This window comes from Astyanax mexicanus, chromosome 16 (assembly GCF_023375975.1).
Source record: "Astyanax mexicanus isolate ESR-SI-001 chromosome 16, AstMex3_surface, whole genome shotgun sequence".
Classification (NCBI taxonomy): domain Eukaryota; kingdom Metazoa; phylum Chordata; class Actinopteri; order Characiformes; family Acestrorhamphidae; genus Astyanax; species Astyanax mexicanus.
The window spans coordinates 36,065,816-36,089,345 of record NC_064423.1 but is presented as its reverse complement, the minus strand read 5'-3'; the positions used below and the strand labels follow the sequence as shown (position 1 = coordinate 36,089,345).

General features: G+C 38.7%; 1 protein-coding gene across 2 annotated transcripts in view; it reads right to left on the bottom strand.

The window, feature by feature from the left end:
* The window catches only part of sbf2 (SET binding factor 2), a 207,335-nt gene that overhangs the window by 123,060 nt on the left and 60,745 nt on the right, over positions 1 to 23,530 (bottom strand). For both annotated transcript variants that reach the window (XM_049465532.1, XM_049465533.1), the window contains exons 5-7: positions 13,592 to 13,720; positions 9,970 to 10,080; positions 6,413 to 6,518 (exon numbers count right to left, since the gene is read on the bottom strand). In XM_049465532.1, the coding sequence (XP_049321489.1) occupies positions 6,413 to 6,518; positions 9,970 to 10,080; positions 13,592 to 13,720 (346 nt within the window). The remainder of the gene's footprint in view (positions 1 to 6,412; positions 6,519 to 9,969; positions 10,081 to 13,591; positions 13,721 to 23,530) is intronic.

The following is a 23,530-nucleotide window of genomic DNA, read 5'->3' as shown; positions in this document are numbered from 1 at the left end:
AAATTTGTGTAACAGTGCATAAAAAAAGCCAAACAAGTGAATAAACTAAACTTTTATTTATTTATTTATTTTTTTACCAAAGATGGCACTGCATCTGACAAAATTCATACTGTATATACCTTTATGAAAACATTTGAATGGCATAATGGCCTTCATTTAGGAGGGGAACTGCTTGATTTGCCTGACTGCAGCCACTCCTGTCAAAGTTATTTCCTAAAATGCTCTTAAATTCACTTTGCATGCATATTAGGGGTGGGCGATATGGCCCTAAAATAATATCACAATATTTCATTGTATTTTCACGATAGCGATACTCTTGGCAATATGACAAAACAAGAAAACACAAGAATACATTACTGCAACAAGATCTAATCAGATATATAATCATAATATAGTCTCTAGTTAGATATATAGATTATAGATATATAATGGGAAATAAGAACAGTGTGAATTTTTCTTTTGCTAAAAACACACAAAAAAAAAAAAGGTAGTATCCTGATGTGAAAACTAGGGGTGGGTGATATGGCACAATATGTCAGGGTGTTATATCGTTCACAATATTCTAAAATGTTGGCGATATTAATGTGTATGATGCGATATGGCACACCCCTGATGCATATGTATGTTTAAATGGGTTTTTGAAGGCCATTTTTCAAAAATACATTTGTTGGGTTTGTATTCCATATAAGTGGGTCGTGACCTGATCTAGCCTGTGCCTACTATTTGGTATTTGTGCATTTTCAGATCTGTGTCAGATATGGATGAAATCTACAGTAGCATAAAAAATCATTTATTAGAATGGGTGTCCATTAACATCTTGAACATTTGGATGTATAGTGTACTTGAGATAATTCAGCATCTGCTGATTCATTGCGAAACATGCAGGAGAACATCCTGGCTTTGAACTGATCCGTGGAGCCGGACAGCAGGTCCACCCTCTGAAACAACTCAGACTGATTCACAGTGAAGGAATAACGGCAAGCGGAGGAGAGAGCGTAATTAATAATCAGTGCAATCCTTCATTTATACAGGCCAGTGTGTAACGGACTGCTGCTGGGTCACTGCATGCAATAATACGGTCATCCACAAAGATACACACTTTTGCGGTTGTGTAACAAGAAGGGAGGATAGGAACATGAGAGCATTTGTGACATTCTTCCCAATTACGGATACGACTGGGCTCGGAAACCTTTCTTAGATATTTATCTCACTTATGATATCCTCCTTTCTCCTTACAGCATCATTAAGCTCAAATTCTCCCACACTTCAACTTGTGGGCTGATTTAGAATGATCTAGAACTGCTTGTTAATCTAAAATAGATAGCGATTGGGACTTTGATTAGGCTAGTCGCAATAATTACATTATTGAATTACTGTGAAATATATAGACACACAAGATGATCCAAACAATGACTATTTTGATGATGTAATCTAATCGCAATTAAATAATTGTGCAAAAAGTGGCAAAAACAAGACAAGAGAAAGCAATCCTCCTCTTGTCGACCTGGAGAGCACAAAACAAATGTATAAAAACTTGCAAAAACAAGTGTTTGGTATGCGCCTTTTTTTATTTTCTTGTTTGGTTTGTTACCCTATTTTTGCCACTATAAGATGCACTTAACATCCTTTAATTTTGGGAATCTAAGCTTACTGTAAATGAATGGAAGTGTTTTACTCACCCAAATATACAGTTTTCAGGAGAGAAATCTGTGTAGATTCACACCCAGCACTTGTTTGACTTAAAACAGTGTTTTTTATTACAGTTTTGTTTCCTTAGCTGAGCTCTACTCAGCTCTACTCAGTTATCTACCCCCCCCCCCCCCCCAAAAAAAAACCACCCAGTACCGAGACCTGCTAAGTTAGATTTTCATGTGCCTTATAGCGCAAAAATATAGTAGTTTTTATTTACAATAAAAAAATTAATAAATCATTTTCAGTGCTCCTTGAAAATTTGCAACTGTGTTAACAAAACTAACATCTTTGGGCCAGTATGTTGACTTTGCTTAAAACAGTGGAATTTTTTATTTAGATTTTTAAAGTTAATTAGGATGTAAAAACAAATATATATGACATTATGCTTGAACTATCATTGTACCAGTGGCATAAAAAGCCAATCACATAAGCTATTATAAACTTAACAAGACAAGCCTCAAGTCAGGAGATCGCTGGTTTGAATCCTGTTCATGTAGCTTGCCATCGGCTACAGGAACCTTGCTGGTCTTGCTCTCTCTGGGTGGGTAAATGGCGCTCTTTCCTCTACTAGGGTGATGTCGATCAGCACAAGGCGTCTGTGAGCTGATGTATCAGATCCGAGTCGCTGTGCTTTCCTCCAAGTGCGCTGTGAAGCTACTTGGTAATGCTGCAACAGCAGCAGTTTGAAAAGAGGTGGAGTCTGACTTCACATGTATAAGAGGGGGCATGTTCTAGTCTTCACCCTCCTGGTGTTGGGGCATCACTAGTGATGGGGGAGTCGTAATAAGTGGGCTACGTAATTGGCCATGTAAATTGTGGAGAAATAAAAGTATAAAAATTATAAAATAATAAAAAAGACAGGCCACAAGCTAAGTGCCACTGCTTTGCCATCAGCAGCTGGAGTCTGAGAGAGCACAACTGGTCACGATCTCTCTGGTTGTGTAGGTGGCGCTCTACCTTCTTATTACTCCTGTTAGCTGATGTATCAGAGCTAAGCTTTTCTCAGTGTGTATTGGACAGTTGGAAAAGAGGCGGGGTCTGGCTTCACCCTCCTAGTGTCAAGAGACATACTGAGGTTTTAGTTTAATTGGCTAAATTAATTAACAACTAAGTTGAGAAACTTAATTGCCACCACTTTTTAGTCATAACTCCTAATCCTTTTGACTAACTATTAAGCAATTCTAGTGGTTTGTAAAAATGGTGCGTCAGAAGGAGAACTGGAGTAAACTGCACTGCTGTCGGAGAAAGGGCTGTGTGACACGAAAACGAAGCGGAAAAAGACTGCTTAACTTTCGGAAATACTGAGCTTAAGTGTAAATCATACAATGATACTGTTTTATTAGGACACCATTAATCTCTGATTAACATAAATCCATGACAAAAAAACAGCATTATTTTTATGAAAAACCCATTAAATAAGAGGTCTTTATCAAAGTTGAAAAATTCAAGTGGATCTGTGCCAACTGAAAGGTCCTGTGAAGCATGTTCTTAAGTGTTCCCACTTAAGATTTTGAGGGTTTTGGTCTTTTCAAGTGGTCTGCCAAACACTGTGCAGTACAGTTCTCTCCAGGATCACGGCCACTTTTGGGGAAGATGAGCTAAAAAGGCTGTGGAAGAATGTCCACTGTTTAAGATCTAAACAGAACACATTACAGAAATCTGACTGATCTAATCTGATAGAGAAGTGAACTTTTGGTGCTTTTCTATTGAGTGGAACAGCACAGTATGTCTTTGATGCCACAATACGTCACTTTGGTGACGTTTTCACTGCAAAGTGATCTATTTCATATCAAAGCACTTGTATCATACCACTATGTACAGGTGGAGCAACTGTAGTTGTTTGAACACAGTGTGCACAGAACAGTGAAATTGGTATCAGGTAGATTTGACATTCACACATAGACCCTTGAATGTACCTGTACTGTTGGGGGTACTTATACTGTTAGAGGTACCAATACTGTTGGGTGCATCAGTGCCGATGGAGGTACCTATACTGTGGGAGGCACTTGTATTGTTGTAGGTACCCATGCTGTTACAGGCATCAGTGCAGTTTAAAGTATTTTGGACACCCATACTCTTGGAGGTACATATACTTTTGGAGGTACCGACACTGTTGGAGGTACCTAGACTGTGGAAGGTACCTATATTGCTGGATGTATCGATGACGTTGAAGGCACCAATGCTGTTGTCGAGACACCAATGCTGTTGTTAAGACACCAATGCTGTTGGAGACACTAATACTGAAAAAGGTACTGATACTGTTGGAGTCAAATACACTGTGGAAGGCACCTATATTGTTGAAGGTACCTACACTGTGAATGCACTTGGCTCCACTGTTTCCTTGGCTTTGCATGCAGCGCTCTTCGAACTCCTTCACCTTTTTAATACAACAGCAGAGGTTCAGGGTGATATTGAAAAAGTCCACCTTGTTCTTTTTGTTCTGCGAGAACATGATCTGACCACGTTGCGCACGTAGACACGTTCTGATGTCCAAACGAGCAAACAACAAAAGTTGAAATGCTTGTGGAAAACCCTGGAATTCGCATTAAGAATGCAGACATATGAGGCTAATCACTGCCGTTGCCTCATGTTTGATATCTGTGGAGCATGTGCTACGTTTAGTGTTGAAGCGTACAGCGCACTCTCGCAAACTGACACAAGCCATAAGGCTCAGGAGAACGTCAAGGTGCGGGCAATTCGTCCATCAAATTGACCCCAAACATACAGCTGTAATACTATACAGATAAATGTATGAGCAATAAAGTGTGTGTATAAGTGTGTATAAGTGTATGTGTGTGTGTGTGTGCTGCTCTTGCTGCTCTCCTCAGTATGTTATGCATTTGGGAGCATGCTAACTATTAGCACATTCCTTAGGAGGTCACTATCTGCTCCTTTCATGCAACACCACTCTTTCAGCAATAAGCAAATTACTTTCGTTTCAATAGATGAGGAAAATGATTTCCACTGCTTGGAACGCAAACGTGCGGTCAACCAATGTACAAAACGCACATGTCGTGTATTGTTTCACAACCCGCTGTCAGCTGAGGCATTGTTAAATGACCTCCTACAGGTTTTACTGCACAATAAAACCTAAAAGATCAAATGAATTGTTCTACTCTACAGGCCAGAATGTAAATATTAGTTTATCCTCTTCGATCTTCACCTTAAACCTTTTATTGTGTGTATACTCTACAGAACTGCCACTGAAAAATATCACATGGCTCCTACTGTACACAGTCTGCTACGTGAAGTCATAAAACCGCAGCGAAGTCTTATCATGTGCTTCACACATTAGTTAAGTGACTCACTCAATCTCCAGTAATCCTATTCTTAAAATAGACTTTTAAATATTCAGACAGCTAATCGCTCGTTCTGTTTCAAAGGCTGTTCTTGTACCTCAGAGCAAATGCCCACTCATTTCATTCCCATGTGACTCAAATATTGCAGCTTATCCTGTAAAAGGTGAGGAAAAGCCAAAGTTTAACTTAAAGCCACTTGGTAAAAGTGACAACAGAAAAGGAATTATGCAGGATACAGCCATTTTTTAAAGCAACAGCTTGAACAATGTTGTTAAAAAGTATGCAATAACAACCCCACATCATGAAAAACATAGGGACTGTATGGAAAAGCAAAATAAAAAATGAAAATGAAGCATTTCTTACATTTACTTTGGCTTTTACTTATTTTTAAACAGTGTGAACCCAGGAGAGTCCATATTTTGTCTGTGCAACTTTTTTGAAATTTAACAACAGCGTTTTCACAACTGTAGTAAGTTTCTGAGGTCCGGATCAGTTGCACATGTTTGATTTGGTTTCACACAGGCATAAACATAAACGCAACAAAATATGATAGCATTTGTTCATAGCGGTTGTAATTAGCATTAGCTGGCTAATTTATCAGATTAAACTGAGCCTTTTTAGCAGTTAAAAAGAAGCTAAATTAAAAAGAAGTATATGTGATAGCTAGGATGGATCGAGATCCAATGCAACATACTGCAACATACTGTATATTCCAAGGGATGTCCATTAACAAGACAATGCAAAATTACATGCTGCACACATTACAAAGATATGGCTGAAGAGGGTATGGGCACTGAACTGCCCTTCCTGCAGTGGCAAATATATACAAATTTTAGTGTTAGAAATGCCCGTCTTTCCTACGCTATAGATGGTGGTAAATATGGTTAGTAACCTTACTGAAGCGTAGTGACTACCTGCTCAGCATAAAAATAGCGAGTTTGTGTCCTGTTGTCTATACCTGGCAACCATGAGTGTGGAAATGGGACTGGAGGAATGAAAGTGGGCAGGTTTGAGGCCACATTGTACACAGATTACAGTGATGTACCACACAGTTCAAATAAGAAAATACTGGCTTAAGCTCTGCTGTCAAAAGCTGCCAGTCCTTTAACTCAGCATGTTCCCTTAATATCTGATGATACATCCTAATCTTGTTATGAGTTACTACAGAAATGATAATCCTTAATGGTCCTTTTAGTGTTGTGAGAAGGAATGGCAACATTAAAAAGTGGCAAAAGCTTGCCAAATATTTTTGAAATGTGTTGCAGACCTGAAATTCAAGAATAAATGTATATTAACAGATAAAATGTTAAAACGTTGAGTAGACAAAACATTAAGCAATATCTTGGGTTCCTACTGTCTGCATACTGTAGTTGTGCATGTGCCAGGAGTATTTGAACGGGTAAGTGGAAAAAAACACCCACCTAGCTGCTGGAAGAGGAGGGCCACACTTTTAGTGGTAACAGGCAGGTTGTCGTTTAGAGGAGTCTGGATCAGCTGCCGGTCTCCAGCTCCCAGAGAAAAGAGTTTCTGCAAATATGGACAAAAAAACAGTTAAGCACTAAACGCAGCATTATTCTCACAGCTGTTTCTAATTAGACTCTCACTGTAGAGTCTAAGTTAACAGTATAAAAAATGAAACCCTTAATCTATGCTGATTATTGCATTATTAATGATTGAACTAATAAGAAACAGTTTGCAGAAGGTTGAGTATCTCTGCTTAAAGTACATACACTATACAGCTCTGGTAAAAAGACTCCACTTAAAAATGATGAGTTTCTTTAATTTTACTAAATTAAAAACCTCCGGAATATAATCAAGAGGAAGATGGATGATCACAAGCCATCAAACCAAACTGAACTGCTTACATTTTTGCACCAGGAGTAAAGCAGCATAAATTTATCCAAAAGCAGTGTGTAAGACTGGTGAAGGAGAACATGCCAAGATGCATGAAAACTGTGATTAAAAACCAGGGTTATTCCCCCAAATAAGGCATTCATCATAAGAGGTGTCCACAAACATTTGGACACATAGCATATGTGAGTATTTAGTGCAAAACTCTGTAACGAAGTAGTTGCAGAGTATTCAGATGCATCATTGGGACTGGGAAGGCTGGATCAGTACAGAATAACTCTGGATTATGAATTTTAGGATGCAGCCTAAGCTCTAAACCACACTCCTCTCGTCTTACATGTGAGGAGGCTACAGCTGTGAGTATTAAAAACAGGTCCCTGGCCTCAGTGCTGTTGAATTTTATCCAGCTGGGCAGAAGCACACAGTACACCCAAATCACAGGTTCAACAAAATAAAGCAGGAAATCATGGTGGACATTTAAAACCGGGCAAAGCCTAGAGCTGCACTCCACTTTTCGGAGCTTTCCCTGTCTAAGACTATGATCACACAGCAGGTAAACGTAGCCCAAACAACCAATCTTTTGCGTCATATGAGAAACAGGTGTTTCGTCATTGTGGAAAAGTAAACAGCGGAAAACGCACAGAATTTGACATTTTCAAATCCAATTTGGAAAATTAAGGCCCAATCCCATTTCACCCCTCGGCCCTACCCCTTAACCCCTACCCCTCTGTTTTGTGTGTGCACGTCAAGGGGTAGGTTGTCCCAATTCTTGTTCGGTTAGGGGAAGAGATAAGGCTTGTTAGCCCTTCAAACTGAACATTTTAGAGGCACACTTTAAACAAAGGGGTATGAGAATCACTGGTAAAAAAAACCACAAATATAAAAATTTTCCAGCCAGATCAGAATGACACTTTTACATCAAGAAGAAAGAAAAAAAATATCATGAGTAAAGGGTATAATGGATAGCAGTAATTGGAGGACTTTAGTAATGGAAAATTTTAAAAGAACAGCTCTGAAATATTTAAGGTGACATTTTTTGTTCCAATAATTTTATAGAAGGCTTATATCTGCAGTCTCGCAAAGCTCCTAATAAAATTGTCTGAAAGCGGCTACAGATAGCAGCTGCAGAGTAAAAAGAAAAAAATCACTAAAATCCTGTCCAAGGTCAAATAATGTGTCCTTAAATACAGTGTGGCTTAAATACAGTGTAGCTCTTGAGATTCTGACAGGATGAAACCGAAACTTCACATGAAGCAATGCTGTGTCGCTCATGTATGTCACTTATAAAGAATGAACCGTTCAGGCAGATGTTAGATATGAGAGTATGAACAACCAAAAATATAGAACAGAATTGGGTCAGAAAATCGGATCTGGGCCTTTTTTACCTGCTGTGGAAACGTAGGCAAAGATGAAGCAAGTGCAAGTAAATGAAACCCCAGCAGACGGCAGATACACCCATTTAAAGACCTGATGCTGAACACGCTAAAGCCTGAACTTTAGGCCGGACAAAAGAGGCTGATGGGTTCCTGCAGTTATAATTGGCTGGAGTTCGGGCCATGATGACGGATGAATATGTTCTACTGCTGAGTTTGCACTGTTTGATCTCAGTGTTATTTATTGTGCAGCTGGAATAAATAATGGAAGCAGGAGAAATTGTGAAATGTACACCGAAAAATGTAAATTATGCTCACGGTCCAACACGAAATCCTGCGTCAGATAAAGCTGGGCTACATTTTTCCTATTTTTTCTAAAGGTTTTCCTAATAGAAAGGTGAAAAGACTGACATTGGCCAATGATTGGAGACCAGTGTTTGTTTTATGCTTGAAAACAGGAGCCATTTGTGCTTGCCATATTTGATAACATACAATGCAAATTACACTACCACCACCATGTTTTACGTTCAGTATGAAGTTCTTTTTCTGAAATATGTGTTCATTTTACGCCAGATGTAATGGGACACACACCTTCCAAAAAGTTCCACTTTTGTCTCGTCAGTCCAAAGAATATTTACCCAACGTTCTGGGGATCATAAAAATGTTTTTTGGTAAATGTGAGATGGGTGGTTGTGTTGTTTTTGCTCAGTAGTGTTTTTTATCTTGAACCTCTCCCATGGAGAACATTTTCACCCAGTCTCTTTCTAATTATTGAATCATTAACTCTGACCTTAACTGAGTCAAGTGAGACCTGCAGTTCTTTTAATGCTGTTCTAGAATCTTTTGTGACCTCCTGGATGAGTTGTTCATGCCCTTTTGGAGTAATTTCATTTGGCCGGTCACTTCTAGGAAGGTTCACCAGTGTTACATGTTTTCTCCATTAGTTAATAATAGTAAATCACTGTGATTCTATGGAGTCTCAGAGCTTTAGAAATGATTTTGTAACCTATTCCAGACTGATAGATAATCAACAACTGCTTTTGAATTTCCTCATATCGGGGCAAAATGTGTTGCTGTCAGAGAGATTATATTTAATATTTCTTGATTCTACAAGTCTGGTAGTGGTTAGTAGTAAAATTAAACTCAGCTTTCCAAAAAGTGTGATTAATCACAGTTCATTTATAAAAACAAGGGCTTGTTATATTTACCCAGGTTCTATTTGTCTGATATTATGAAAAATGTAAATACGACAAAAATGCAACAACAACAAAAGAAATCTGTAAGGGGCAAATACTTTTTTACACCACTGTATATGTGGCACAAAATCGTTAATATAATTTACTGAAATTATTTTTGGGACAAAAAAAAGTTATTATGAAAGGCCTAGCCAGAAGAAAATAATGATCAATTAAAAATACCTAAAAGCAAAAGACTGTACTAAAAATGTTAGGCATCCAGTTAAAGATCGCTCCAGAAAAGCTGGTGAAATGCTGGTAAGGTAAGGAAAAACAAGCTGACTGTAATATCCCACTCACCCCCCAGCCTTCTCCCAACTCTCCAGTGAAAATACCACAAGAGGTGAGACGCCTCGTCTCCGACACCATTAAGGTACTGAGCCAGGCGGGTAAATTAACCCCCGCTGACCCCTGCTCAGAGCCGGCATCCCCCTACAGGCTCCCCCGGGAGCAGGCGGTCAGCGGGGCCGTCTCTGAAAACAAGCGTTTAAAGGTTTGTTTGGGTAAGAAAAGCCTCACCTGGGATCCTCCTGCAACGGGCACCATGCATGTGAGGAGGCTGGCCACCAGACCCTCCAGAGGGAAGTTCAGAGTGTCGATGTAAACTGTGTAGATCAGCCCCAAACAGCCCTGAGGAGATACAGCAGGCATGGAATTCAGCCAGTACACACACACACACACACAAATACACACACCTGCACACACTACATGTGTGCAGTAAACACATGTAGACCTCCTAAACAGTCTCAAGAACACTGTCTCTTATTTACCAAAGCTGCATGTTGCAACTCCTTCATGTCTATAAAACTGTCGCACATAATCTAATGAGCACAGATTAAGCTGAATATACACTCAAACGTTTGGATGCACCTTAAATTCAGTGTTTTTTCATTATTTTTTAAATGTTCTGCATTGTAGATTATTACGAAAGTAATCCAAACTATAAAGAAAAACACATGCAATTATTCAGTAAAAACAGTATTTAGTAAAAAGTGTTTTCATAGTAGCATCTCTTGCTTAGATAGACAGATTTGCACATCTTGGCTGTATTTTCTCAGTCAGCTTTATGAGGTAGAATCACCTGGAATTCAGGCTTTCAGTTAACAGCTGTGCTGAATTCATCAAGAGTTAGTTACTTGAATTTCTTGTCTCTTAATGTGTTTGAGAGCATCAGTTGTAAAGTAGTGAAGAGGTAGAGTTACAGGTATACAGTGAATAGTGAATATTTGAGTAATGTTCTAATCCAGATTATGGCAAAAATTACTAAACCAAGCAAAGAAAAAATTCACTTAAAGAAATGAAAGCATCTAAAAGAGCAGTTTAAAAGAGCACCAAAAACGATATGATGAAACTGGCTCTCATCAGGATCACCCCAGAAAAGAAAGAGCAAGAATTTCCTCTGTTGTACAGGATAAGTTTATCAGAGTTTTCAGCCTCTGAAACAGCAAGTTAACAGCCCCCCAGATAAGAGCATCTAAATGCTTGACAGAGTATTTTGGTTTGTTTAACACTTTTAAGTTACGACATGATTCCTTATGTGTTCCTTCATAGTCTGGTTCACTTCAGTATCCATTTACAATGTAGGTAGTACACAATAAACATTTATATATGTTGTTACTGACGCACAAAAAAAAAACAGAATGGCTGCTTAGCTTTAATTGTTCCATCTTGCTTTGGTATTGCTAGGTGGATGCAATGATATCCAAGATGGGTACTATGGTGTCGCTGGGTGGTTGCTATGTTTACTGTAATATAAAGGGCTCGCATGAAGAATGCTACACTGTTGCGTGGTGGATCCAATGGTATTTTAAGCAGTTGCTGTGGCGTTGTTTACTGGTTGCTAGGCTCTTGCTGTTACATCAGATGGTTGCTCTGCTGTTTCAGGTGGTGGTTAGGTTAGGTTGTTGCTGTGCACATACCCCACATAGTTTGTTGGGTGTAGTTATATCATCATGCACCTAATTAATTCCGTTCGGAAAACCTGTTGCTGAACAGAAACATCAGAATCTAAAAGCTGTACGTACATAAGCCTGAATCACAGAGTCAGATCAAACAGAAGTCAGTCTGGTGTTAGAACAGTGTATGAAAAATTCTGGTTTCAGTTTCACTGTGAAAATCAGACAGAACAATAAAAATAAAGATGAGAATAAAATAAATGACAACAGTACAGATGTTACAGTAAAAATTTAAAATGGTAAGAATTAATTTTGCAGTGCCGCAATACTTACAGTTCATAGTATACATGTTTTTTTATTGTTTGTTTTTTATTTAAGGATTATGACATGAGAAGATGATAATCATATCTGCCAGAAACAGTTACTGTTTCTGAAGTATAAAATTATAATCGATATCGTGATTACAAAATCTAAGCAGATTTTACTGGTTATTGCAACTGCTAGCACACTAAAATCAGTAACATACACAGCCTTAATTGGTCATATTGTTCAGGCTTTAGTTCATTTCATTTAACAAGAATTTCCTAAAGTATGGCTAACAGGAAACGCACCCAGGGAGGCCAATTTCACACATAAGAATGCCTGTTTAAGTGGCTGAATTACTGCACTCATTAATCTGGTATGCGGCTGTAAACAGTCCTGTCTCTGGTGTGTGTTCTACACAGGGCAACAACCCGACTTCCACAATAACTCTTACCTATTTTAAGAATGTTGCTCAACACCAGTGAAAACAAAACTTCGAAGCAGGCACTGTTTACTGGGCAGAAACGGACGCATAGCGTTTACTGGCTCTCCATTTCCAGCCCATAGCGTTTACTGGCTCTCCAGTTCCAGTTCTATGAGCAGAACCTCAGCTAAATAACTGCAGCACTGCAGTAACCTGAGTTTAACCAATGATGGATTCAATCAGACCAAAATCTGACTCCTCAAATTATGAGAAAAAAATAAGGTTGTCAAAATTAAAGCATTAATACATGTGATTAATTTGGAATCTGTAATGCATTGTTATTTTTTAATGCAATTAATTATGTCACCAAGTTTGACCCAAACTTCCACTTTTTTTTGGAGCAGTTCACGTGTGGTGAGAACAAGATCTGCTCTAGATCCGAACCAGCTATCAAATATACTACCTTTTAATTGAGCAAAACTGCTGATAACGCACAATTTTAGGCACTTTTTTTCGTTTTCTGTTAAAGCAGCTTTACACTGCACAGATATATGCGCTGGAACACAGAATCTTCTCACTATATTTACTTTCTTAACTTACTGGATATTCTAAATTGCCCAGAAAATTGGATACCCTAAAAATTGCCCTGATGTGAATGTGTATGTGACTGTATGCACATGTTATGAATTGGCACTCTGTGCTGGTCCAACACTTCAGTGCCTGATGCAGTCCTCCAGGTGGAGGGTTGTTCCGGTTGAGAGTATGCTGTGTATGATTGGTTGCCGCTTCTCAGCGGAATATGCTGAGTGTGTGTATAATGTAATTCTAGACGTCTAGTGCCTTGAGTGACAAAGAGGCGTAAGATTAAAATACTAAATACATAAAAATATATTGATGTATCGATAATGTACAGCTCTGGAAAAAAAAATAAGAGACCACTTAATTTCTCTGATTTTGCTATTTACAGGTATATGTTTAAGTAAAATGAACATTGTTGTTTTATTCTATAAACTACAAACAACATTTCACCCAAATTCCAAATAAAAATTATGTCTTTTATAGCATTTATATGCAGAAAATAAGAAATGGCTGAAACAACGAAAAAGATGCAAAGCTTCTTCATATTCATCAAGTTCATATTCAAAAAGTTTTAATATTGTGGTGGAATAACCCTGGTTTTTAATCACAGTTTTCATGCATCTTGGCATCATGTTCTCCTCCACCAGTCTTACACACTGCTTTTGGATAACTTTATGCCTTTACTCCTGGTGCAAAAATTCAAGCAGTTCAGCTTGGTCTGATGGCTTGGGACCATCCATCTTCCTCTTGATTATTTTCCAGGGGTTTTCAAAATGGTAAAATCAGAGAAACTCCTCAATTTTAAGTGGTCTCATTTTTTTTCCAGAGCTGTATGCATCAATAATATATTACTAACAAAAACAATGTGTTTATTTTTGTCCCAACCCTAAAACTGACCATCCCATAGCAAACAGTTCATCAGATAACATGCATGTATTACCCTAAATATTTCTGGGAAATCCAGCCTGGAGACCAGGATTAGACTTTTGGGTGCGAACACTTGTGCAGGCTGGATTAGACCATCTTCCTCCTCCTCTTCATCACGGTCACCCTCCAACGTCTTAGTGCCCTGAAAGAGAACACAGGTATGGTTAATAATCCTAATATCATTAGACTAGACTCACATTACATTACATACAGAGAACACACACATAACAAAGAGCACTATTCCTTTGTAGGCACCTGCACAAACACATTCAGATGACCCTCATGTGATCTGCTTCCAGCTACAACAAAAAGCCTAGAAATCTAGTCAAACAGAACATAGAACAGGCCTTGTTGATTTGAGTGCTATTAGCAGGTATTAGAGAGGCATTCTTCAGATAATACTCATTACGCTGTAGAGAGAAGGAACAGCATGTCCTGTTTCCTGAGGCTGAAGTTTTAAGTGTAACATGCAGGCCTACTTAAAGGTGCCGTATACGATTTCAATCCAATACACGTTTTACAAAACGTTTCATGGTTCGCTAACACTAAGGTCCGATTGCGTGCTTGAGGAATGTCCATAGGAAACAAAGAAGACATCATAAACCAAGCCACACAGCACCATACCAGCCAATCAACAACAGGGGGTGATTATGCTTATGTATAGGGCAAGGGCAAAGATGCGCAAACATTTGTGAGGAATCTAGACAGAGGAAAAGTTAGTGGGTATCACTAACATATTTTTAAAGTTTCAGAGAATCAGGTTAGTGTTTTTTTCCATTGTGATAAGATACACAGATTGTATACAGTGCCTTTAATCTTCTTGTTTCTTAAATGAAGATGGTAGAATTCAACAAGCATTTGCATTTTTTCAACAAGAGGTGGGCAAGATCACAACATTACATTATTATTGTGATACATTTTAGAACACTGAAAAACGTTTTGGTTTAATATAAAAACATACAAAAAAACATGATCAGTCCTTTTCCACTTTATTTACTGCAGCACATCAAATTATAATCAAAATAAAGATGGGACCTAATTTTTAACAAATAAAACCTGTCAAACCAAGGTAGAATCAGCCCAGAAACTGAGACACATTTGCCCAAACAAATAAGACCAACGATAAAAATTAAGCTGTTGAGGTCAAAATATGTCCCACTTTTGATCGCACTGATAATACCAATACCATGAATAGCATTGTGAGCGCATTATACAACAGTTTGCACATCCCAAAACACATCTATAGCACTGTATGTATAACTGATTTAACAAAAGCAACATATATAGTAAAGCACTAGTAAACTGTATAATACTACTGCTTTCACTACTGTTTTTGTGTGTGGCAGCCATCTTGGATTCTGAACTCAGGGGAGGTAAGGCTCTCCCAACTTTAAAGGCAGGAAATCAGACTTGCTTTGGCGTTCCAGTTGAATTTCCAATCGGAATTTGGGAATTCCCATATTGGAGTTCAGAAGAAAGTAGGCATTAGAGCCAGGTCTTCAGTATTTTTGGTTAAATGGTGTACTTAAATGTACTAAAAAAGTCCTTAGACCAGCTGCTGACCATCGCTGAGACCTGTAGGAGTTCAAAACCCATAAAGTCATTAACTGGGGAGAAAAATAATCAAGAACAACATTAAGACTTCTCTACATGCTTCTCCACACTGCACAGGGCTAGCAACTGTTAGTGGATTTGGTCAAGACCGCTCTCAGACCCGACATTGCTCTTGTGTCATAGATCACAAAGAATGTTGTCATGTTGGAGCTCAGTGCTTTGGATAAAGGCTAATGAGGCCCAATCTGAAGGTGTTTTTACACCTGTAGTTGGTTTCTATGGTCCAAATCAGCGTTTCTCCCTCTGTTTGGTTTGGTTTCACACAGGCATAAATCTGAACGCACCAAAATGCACACCAATATACCATGCGAGCATATCATCTCCTTTGATTGGTCAGAACAGTCTGGCGCGGGAGCAAGAAAGTAAATATAGCGCAACGATTCTGTGTTTCAGCACGTATATCTGTGCAGTGTGAAGCTGCTTTAACACTGAATGCTGAAATGCTGCACTTTTAAACAAAGCAATTTCAATGGGAAGTGCAGCGCACATGTACATGTAGTAAACTCAAATGCAAGCAGTGAACGCAGCACACATGGCGGTTGTAAACAGCATGGAGCAGCAGAAACAGTGTTTGTTCATAGCTGTTTGTTTGTTTGGGTTTTGTGCCATATCAGCAACATATTGGCAATTTTATGGCATCAACAATGTTCATAACTTGAGTATCACAGACTTAAATCAGTGTCTTCATACGAAGGACTTCCAGAAAATTAAGCAATTTAGCTGGGGGAATCTTTTCAAACATTTGTAACCTTATAAAAGTTATTTCTGGTGGTTAAAAAGTGCAGCACAGTCTGCTAAGATGCATTGTTCATAGCTGTGGTAATATATATTAGATTGACCTGTGCGTTACCAGCAGTTTAGCTTAAATAAAAGAAGTATACTTGATAGCTGGGTCTGATCGAGACCGGTTCACATTCTCACCAAAAGCTTCACAGCTTCACAGTTGTTTTGATCAGCACCAAAGTGCGATTACTGTTTCAGACCTGCTCAATCGAACAGCACTAAGGCTACAAACGGATCAAAGTCCAAATAGTGCTGGTGTGAAAACTCCCTGAGACCTGATCAACCTCCACTGGATTGTCTAAGAGAGGGTATCTGATGTTCAAAAGACTAATCACTGATGATGTGCCCTAGCTTTGCATCTAAAAATGCATCATTGCAACGTTGTAGCTGTTACTTTAAGATACTGGGTTGTTCTGCCCTCGTAAAACTGACATTTGTGCGCTTATGAAGCTGTAACACATTTCCACGTTAGATCACTTTGTACTTTGTTCTAGACACAATCAAACTGTGTTAAAAGAAAATGTTCCTGGGCAATACCTTCATCTCTAATGTATCAAATCCTAGAAAGCACTACAAAGCGAGAAAAACAGAACCCTGAACAGACCCTGCCATTTTGAAAACAATTAGCAGGTATGAGGAAGGCATTCTTCAGCTAAAACCGCATTAGACTGCGGAAAGAGAACAGCACGTTCTGCCGATTCCCTAAGGCGAAGTTTTTTGGTATGAAATAATTCAATCAGTGAAACTCAGGCCTATTTAAATCCTCTTCTTCCTCAGCAGAAGATGACTGAGAACATCGGCAGGGCTGAGAGGATGTTTCTGCTAATTCAGCATCACTCAGGGTTGATATTTATCTGGAGTTGAGAAGTTGAGAGTAATGGGAAACACTACATTAATATGATTACAGTTAAACCCTCATGTAAACCTATGCTTAGTGTGCTCATGAGTGCAACGTGACCGACTCACAGTTTGCAGACATAGCGCCGGCTTTCTGGAGGGTTCTCACGCTGAAACGGCGCAACATGGATCTAAATTATTTGTGGCATCGACTGGAACTCGGAATTCTATTAAGTCTATGGTCCATATTTACACCCAGAATTAATTCCTTTATTTTATCTCAGATATCAGGTAATAAAGATAACACCAATAAAGTACAGTGCTCAGTGCATACCTACCAGGAATGAGCATGAGTTAATTTTGGAAAGTAGACAAAGCAAAAACTCAGGGAATCTTGCAATACAAAGTTTAGGATTACAGGGAACATCTCGAGGAAGGAAAATGGGCCCTCCAGAGAGGGTTGTTCTCAGCAAACGGCATCATGTGGACTAAACTTCCTAATCTACAGACTATTTACAGCAAGACCAGAAAGATTGTGAAGGACTTCAGTCACCTGTTGCTTCCTGAAGGTAAAAACAGAAATACAGGATGAGGAACAGCTTCTTCCCTGCGGATACCTGTGCTCTCAACCTGGACATCACCTAGAAAACTCTTAGGTGGTGTTACCGTGATCTGAGGATTATTGGTTCAAATGCTGCAGTCAGAACTATTGGTTATGCTCTCTCTCTGCATAGGGAGGTGGTGCACTCTCGCCTCATCACTCCTAGTGCGATGTTGATAAACATAGGCGTCTGTTTGTAGAGGTATTAGAGCTGGTGATCTGGGGTTTTCCTTTAAGTGCGCTGTGCTGCTATCCAATCACATGTATCAGAGGAGGCATGTGCTGGTCCTTACTTTTTTTAGTGTTGGGAGCATTGCAAGTGGGGATATAAACAGGAATTTGGTAACCGGCCTTTTACACATTTAGAACTTTTTCTTTGGCTATTAAAAAATATAAAAAAATATTTTTATACTACCTGCTCAGCTGCACAGCATTATCACACATTTTACACTTTATAATTGACCACTTGCCTCTACATTTCACACTAGGACTGGTAGATATAGCCAAAATTTTTATTATAATTCAGATGTAAACAATATAAAAGCCACTGCCTGTGGTGTACGAAATAATGCACAGATAATGTGGGTGATAAGTTACAAATATTAGACCACCCTATTTTAGTGCTACAAAGCATTATGTAAGGTAATATATTGACACTCAACAAAATGCAACTTATTATTATGCATATTATGACAGATTATTTACATACACACATATATATATATATATATATATATATATATATATATATATATATATATATATATATATATATATATATATATATATATGTGTGTGTGTGTGTGTGTGTGTGTGTATATGTATATATATAAATATATATACACACATATATACATATATATATATATACACAGGTGCTGGTCAACGAATTAGAATAATTTGAAATAGTGCAATCATGAAATTCTTTGAATGCATTTTTTGTGCAGAAAGCAAATCAGGTGTTCACCGCACCTGTCCTACTCGTTAGACTAATCACAGAACTCGTTACCTGGAAAACAATTTGCTCAGCTGAGCTTTCCAAAAGGCCCATTTAGGCCATTTAACTGTGACACTGTTGTTTTATTGAATTGGAATAATGGAGAAACCGTTTCATTGAATTAGAATAAATGCTCGAATTTTTGTTTTCTGTGAAGAGTGTTCACTGTGCAGTATAAAGTCAGGGTTGAGTAGAATTTCTAAGTTGTAAAATCAATCATGGGTAAGCAGCGCGACCTCTCAACTGGAATAGTGGCTCAAATTCAAGCCCTTCGCCAACAAGGCTTGACCCAAACTAAAATTGCTGAGCAGCTCGGCATCAGCCAGTCTTCCGTCTGCAAAGCTCTCAAGAGAAACTGCAGCAAGCGCACCAACTGTTCCAGCGTCCAAAAAACTTCTGCTCGCGACAACAAGCAGCTGAGAAAGATCGCAACCGGTTCAAGTCCACTTCCGAGCTCACCGACTTGTGGAACAAGCAGACCTCACCTGACCTCAATGTCATTGAAAACCTTTGGGCCATCGTCAAGCGGAAAATTCGCGACAGAAAGCCTACTACGCTGGACCAACTGAAGCAGAACATCGCCACTGCTTGGGAAGCTGTGAGTGCGGAAACTTGCGACAAGCTGGTCAAATCGATGCCGCGGAGACTTCAGGCAGTCATACAAGCCAAGGGGGCAGCCACAAAATACTGAGAAAGTGATGATTGTAATTATAATAAAAATTATTATAATTCAATGAAACGGTTTCTCCATTATTCTAATTCAATAAAACAACAGTGTCACAGTTAAATGGCCTAAATGGGCCTTTTGGAAAGCTCAGCTGAGCAAATTTTTTTCCAGGTAACGAGTTCTGTGATTAGTCTAACGAGTAGGACAGGTGCGGTGAACACCTGATTTGCTTTCTGCACAAAAAATGCATTCAAAGAATTTCATGATTGCACTATTTCAAATTATTCTAATTCATTGACCAGCACCTGTATATACACACATATATATTCAAATACTCTTTCATGTATATTACATTGATTAACACATTTTTGCTACATATCAATTACAATCTCTGTAAAAATGCGTACAATTGGTCTATGTTCTTTAAGCACCAGTGATTTCTTCGATAAGCTTATAATCATTTTGTTTATACAATAAGAAAATTCATCAATTCACACAGCTATACTGCACATGGTTATATTCTTTCTATATTGTGTAAATTCTTGATGGCAAATTTAGTGTACTTATTTCTATTCTCTGTATATATCAGATATGAGCATAGATTTCTTATTTTCTTTATCTTAATATATTTTTAATTTATGTATTTATAGCTATCTTTTGTGTGTGATTGGGCAGTCCTGATTAAAGCATTTTACTGAAGGCTGCGCCGTGTAAGACTACAGAATGTATGTGACAAATAAACTTTGGTTTGGACTTTGACTGTGGGTTAAGCGCAGATATCCAGAGGGACATGGTATCCCAGGTGCTGGCCTATTAATAGACTTGGCTCAGAGTAGTCTTTTTTTTTTTTTTATAGAAATTATATAATTGTTCACTGTTTTGTCCAAGTGTACTCTCCAGTGGCTGGGGGGATGTTATTGTAACCTGCGTCGGCTCGCGATACTCGCGGTGCGCTAACGTAGTGGAGCCTGGAAATCTAATCAATTAAATTAGGCTCAGTGTGTATTTGGAAAGAAATCTAATTTCCTTCATAACTGTGTCAAAAGATGTAATCTCTACAGAAATAGCAAGAACATCGTGAACAACCGCAGACTGTACAATGCCCATTGTCTAAAAAGAGCTGAGCCAAGAAAATATTGTTCTTTAATGTGCTAAATTGCAGGCGAAAACGTGATCGCTTGGAATCTTGATCTGATCCTTGAGGAACTGTAAGAAAACTTGGCAATCATTTCTAAACCAAACATACAATAATTACAACTATTCACAAGACCTTGACAAAACTAACTGCCTAAACTGGCTAAACAAGGAAATACCTATATTTATTATTGGTGACCCACGTCTCATTTTCCTCCTCAGATTAAAAAATAACTAAAGATACAAGAAAGAACCGAATCTATACCGAACAATTCATGAATCCAGAGTCTCTAAGCTTTCAATCTGGTTCTAATTGTCGTATCTGAGCTTCCAACACGTGCAGAAGCTCATATTGGTGCCCACCATCCAGACCCTGCTGACTAACCTCTTTATTGGACTCCACTGAGTTTGCTCAGACTATGAAAACATGCCACGAGAGCCACAGCATCTTATCTGAGGGGAGCGCGAGATTAAAATACCCCCATAGATGGAAAACACATTTCGGCATTATTGGGAGGATTTGGCTCAATTATGAGAGAAAATAGATTCCATAGCTGCTTTGTCCAATCAGATAAAAGGGAATTTTGCTTCAGTGCTTGGAATTCTGTAGTGAACAAAGAAAAAAAAAAAAGATCTAAAAATCCAAAATAAAAAGCAATGAATTCACTTTGCCTGCAGTGGTAGAGCATCCAGGTTAGTGCTTTTTCTATAATGCACAAATAGCTATGGGATAAGTTCCAATCTGATCTCAGGCTCCTAAGGTAAAGTATCGAATGAAACCAATCTGATATTTATAGTTGTATAAATAATACAGCCCCACAGTTTAGATAAGATGGGCTGTTGGTTAAAACTAAAGCAAAATCCTTTTATTTTTAGTAACAGTTCATATACTTAATGATTCTTGGCTGATTTATTTAGTTTAGTATTTAAGTACTGTTTTATAGTGTGTTTAATAACTTATAGTCCAGTCTGACTGTCTTATCTGACCATTCAGCTCTCATGTCTGTTGAGTACCGGTACTAATGTTTATTTACTGTTATACAAGACCAGTCAAAAGTTTAGACACACCTTCTCAAGAAAACAATTAAGGGACACATGGAATTACGTATGATCTAAACCTGTTCAACTGAGATGGTGATTTGAGATGATTTGGGATGAGCTGGAGCTTCACAGCTTAAAGAAAAAGCAGCAACTATTGTTCAGCACCTCCAGGAACTCCTTCTTTCAAGACGCTGAGAAAACTATTCCAGGTTACTCTCCCTCATGAAGACACTGAGATTAAAATACCAAGAGTGTGCAGATCTGTCCTCAAAGATAAATGTGCTGCTTAGAGGAATCTAAAGTATAAAACATATTCTGGTTTGTTTAACACTTTAATAGCTTTGAATTTACACATGTAAAAACAAAATCATAATTGTACCACCGTCATATGGTATAGTATAGTGTGTGGTTTGTGGTTCTCTTTCACTTACTTTCTGAGAACTCTCCTCAGTGCTGCCTGGCTGGACAATAATGTCTGTTAATGGAGCCTCAAGGAGACCAAATGATGCTCTAAACTTCATGGTTAAAACAAAGATTCTAAACTAAATTGGGATTTAAATTATCATAAAGAAATTGTAGGACTCAGACAGCCCTTCAAATAACATTATAATAAACAGCCTATCATAGTAATATCATTTAATCAATGCTGCAAGTCTGCCGGTAGGAGTCACGTCAGCATAGATTAATAAATCCCCCCAAAATGTTGGCTTCTAAATCAAATACTGTCTGAAATCTGAAAGGGTCTGTTAATAATGAGTAAGTCCTTGGCCCTAATGTGTGCGATGACTCTACAGCTGCACATCCGGGTGGCCTTCCTCCCCGAACCGACCACAGAGCTCGGCACCAGAGGACACGGCCTAAACGAGGAGGATTAAAGGATCTCTTTGAAAGAGACAACGGGAGGACGACTCCCGCGAGAAGTCACGGAGGGAGGCTGCGCCGGCCGACAGCTGGGGACCATGACAGCCTTCGCGTCCGATGCGCCCGGCTTCTTCGCTCCACTCTGCGGCCAAACCGTTGCATAACCTTCAAAAGGGCCAGGCCACAAACGCACAGCGGCCGCAGCATTACACGTATTTGTGTTGGCATGAGTGACTTGAACCATTTGCTCAGGCTGGAGCTTTGAAGCAACAGGAAGTCCACAATAAAACTACATGCTGGCACAGAGACTGACGCCTGCGGTAAACGCACTGATTCACGAATACGAAGTAAATTCAATAACCTTTCTAAGCACTTGAACAGAATTAAGGTCAATTGAAATGAGTCACGGCGTGGCAATGCGTGTCTTTGTCTTGCCTATTTATAATGGTGAATCCTGATGCCGGGAGGAAATTCCAGGTTAATGCGTTTTGTTAGGATGTGGGAAAACACAAAAAACAAGAATGCTTGGCATTAATGAGAAGCACAATTTACAGTGACGCCATTGGTTACTTTAAAGTGTACAGAATTCTGTTTACTGTGACCTGTTTTACAAGACCCCTAGCAGTTCATGACCCATCCTCTCACCAGGGAACTTGCAATTATGGAAAAATTTAATGTAAAGCTTCTTAAGACTTCCTAACACCACTCAAAGAGAACACATTATTCCTCTTTTTACACACGTTAGAATAGGTCTATAAGCTATACAAAACATGTTTGTGAAGTTCTTTGCACAAAATCACTCTTATAATTAGAGATCTTGCCAGCTCTATTTCTATCAATTTCAGTCCCTTTCAGAATGAGCCATTTAAGAGCTCTGTTACTTTTTATACATTTACCACTCGTTAGTTGTGGTAAATGCTTGTGTTAAATGGCAAACAACGAACAACTAGAAACACAAAACTAATTATTTAAAAGACTTCCATTTTCCTCATGTGCTACAGATCCCTCCCTCAGAAGACGTCTGCTGGCTAATCCTGCTCTGTACTGTTCTGTTCCATTTCTTCATCTGATCTAACGGCTGAGGCTCTGGTGGGGGTTGGCAGGTGAGGGGTGGTGTCGGGGTGCTCCCAGGGTGGTTTTATGCAGGTTTCCTTATTGTGACGTCACAATAAGAGAGCATTGAAACAGATCATAGAAGCAAGTGATTCCTGACACCAAACTATTTCAGTCGATTCACAGAAAATGAATGGATGTATTTTTTTGCACTTTGAGTGTTTGTAGGGGCAGTCAAGAACCAAGTGGAAATACGAAAGCATGCAAAAAGTGAATTTTTATAGTACATCCCCTTTTCAGTGAGCTTGGGATTTCTGTATTTTTAGTAAAGAAACCTTAGGGAGATGCGATCTAAAGCGCTGCC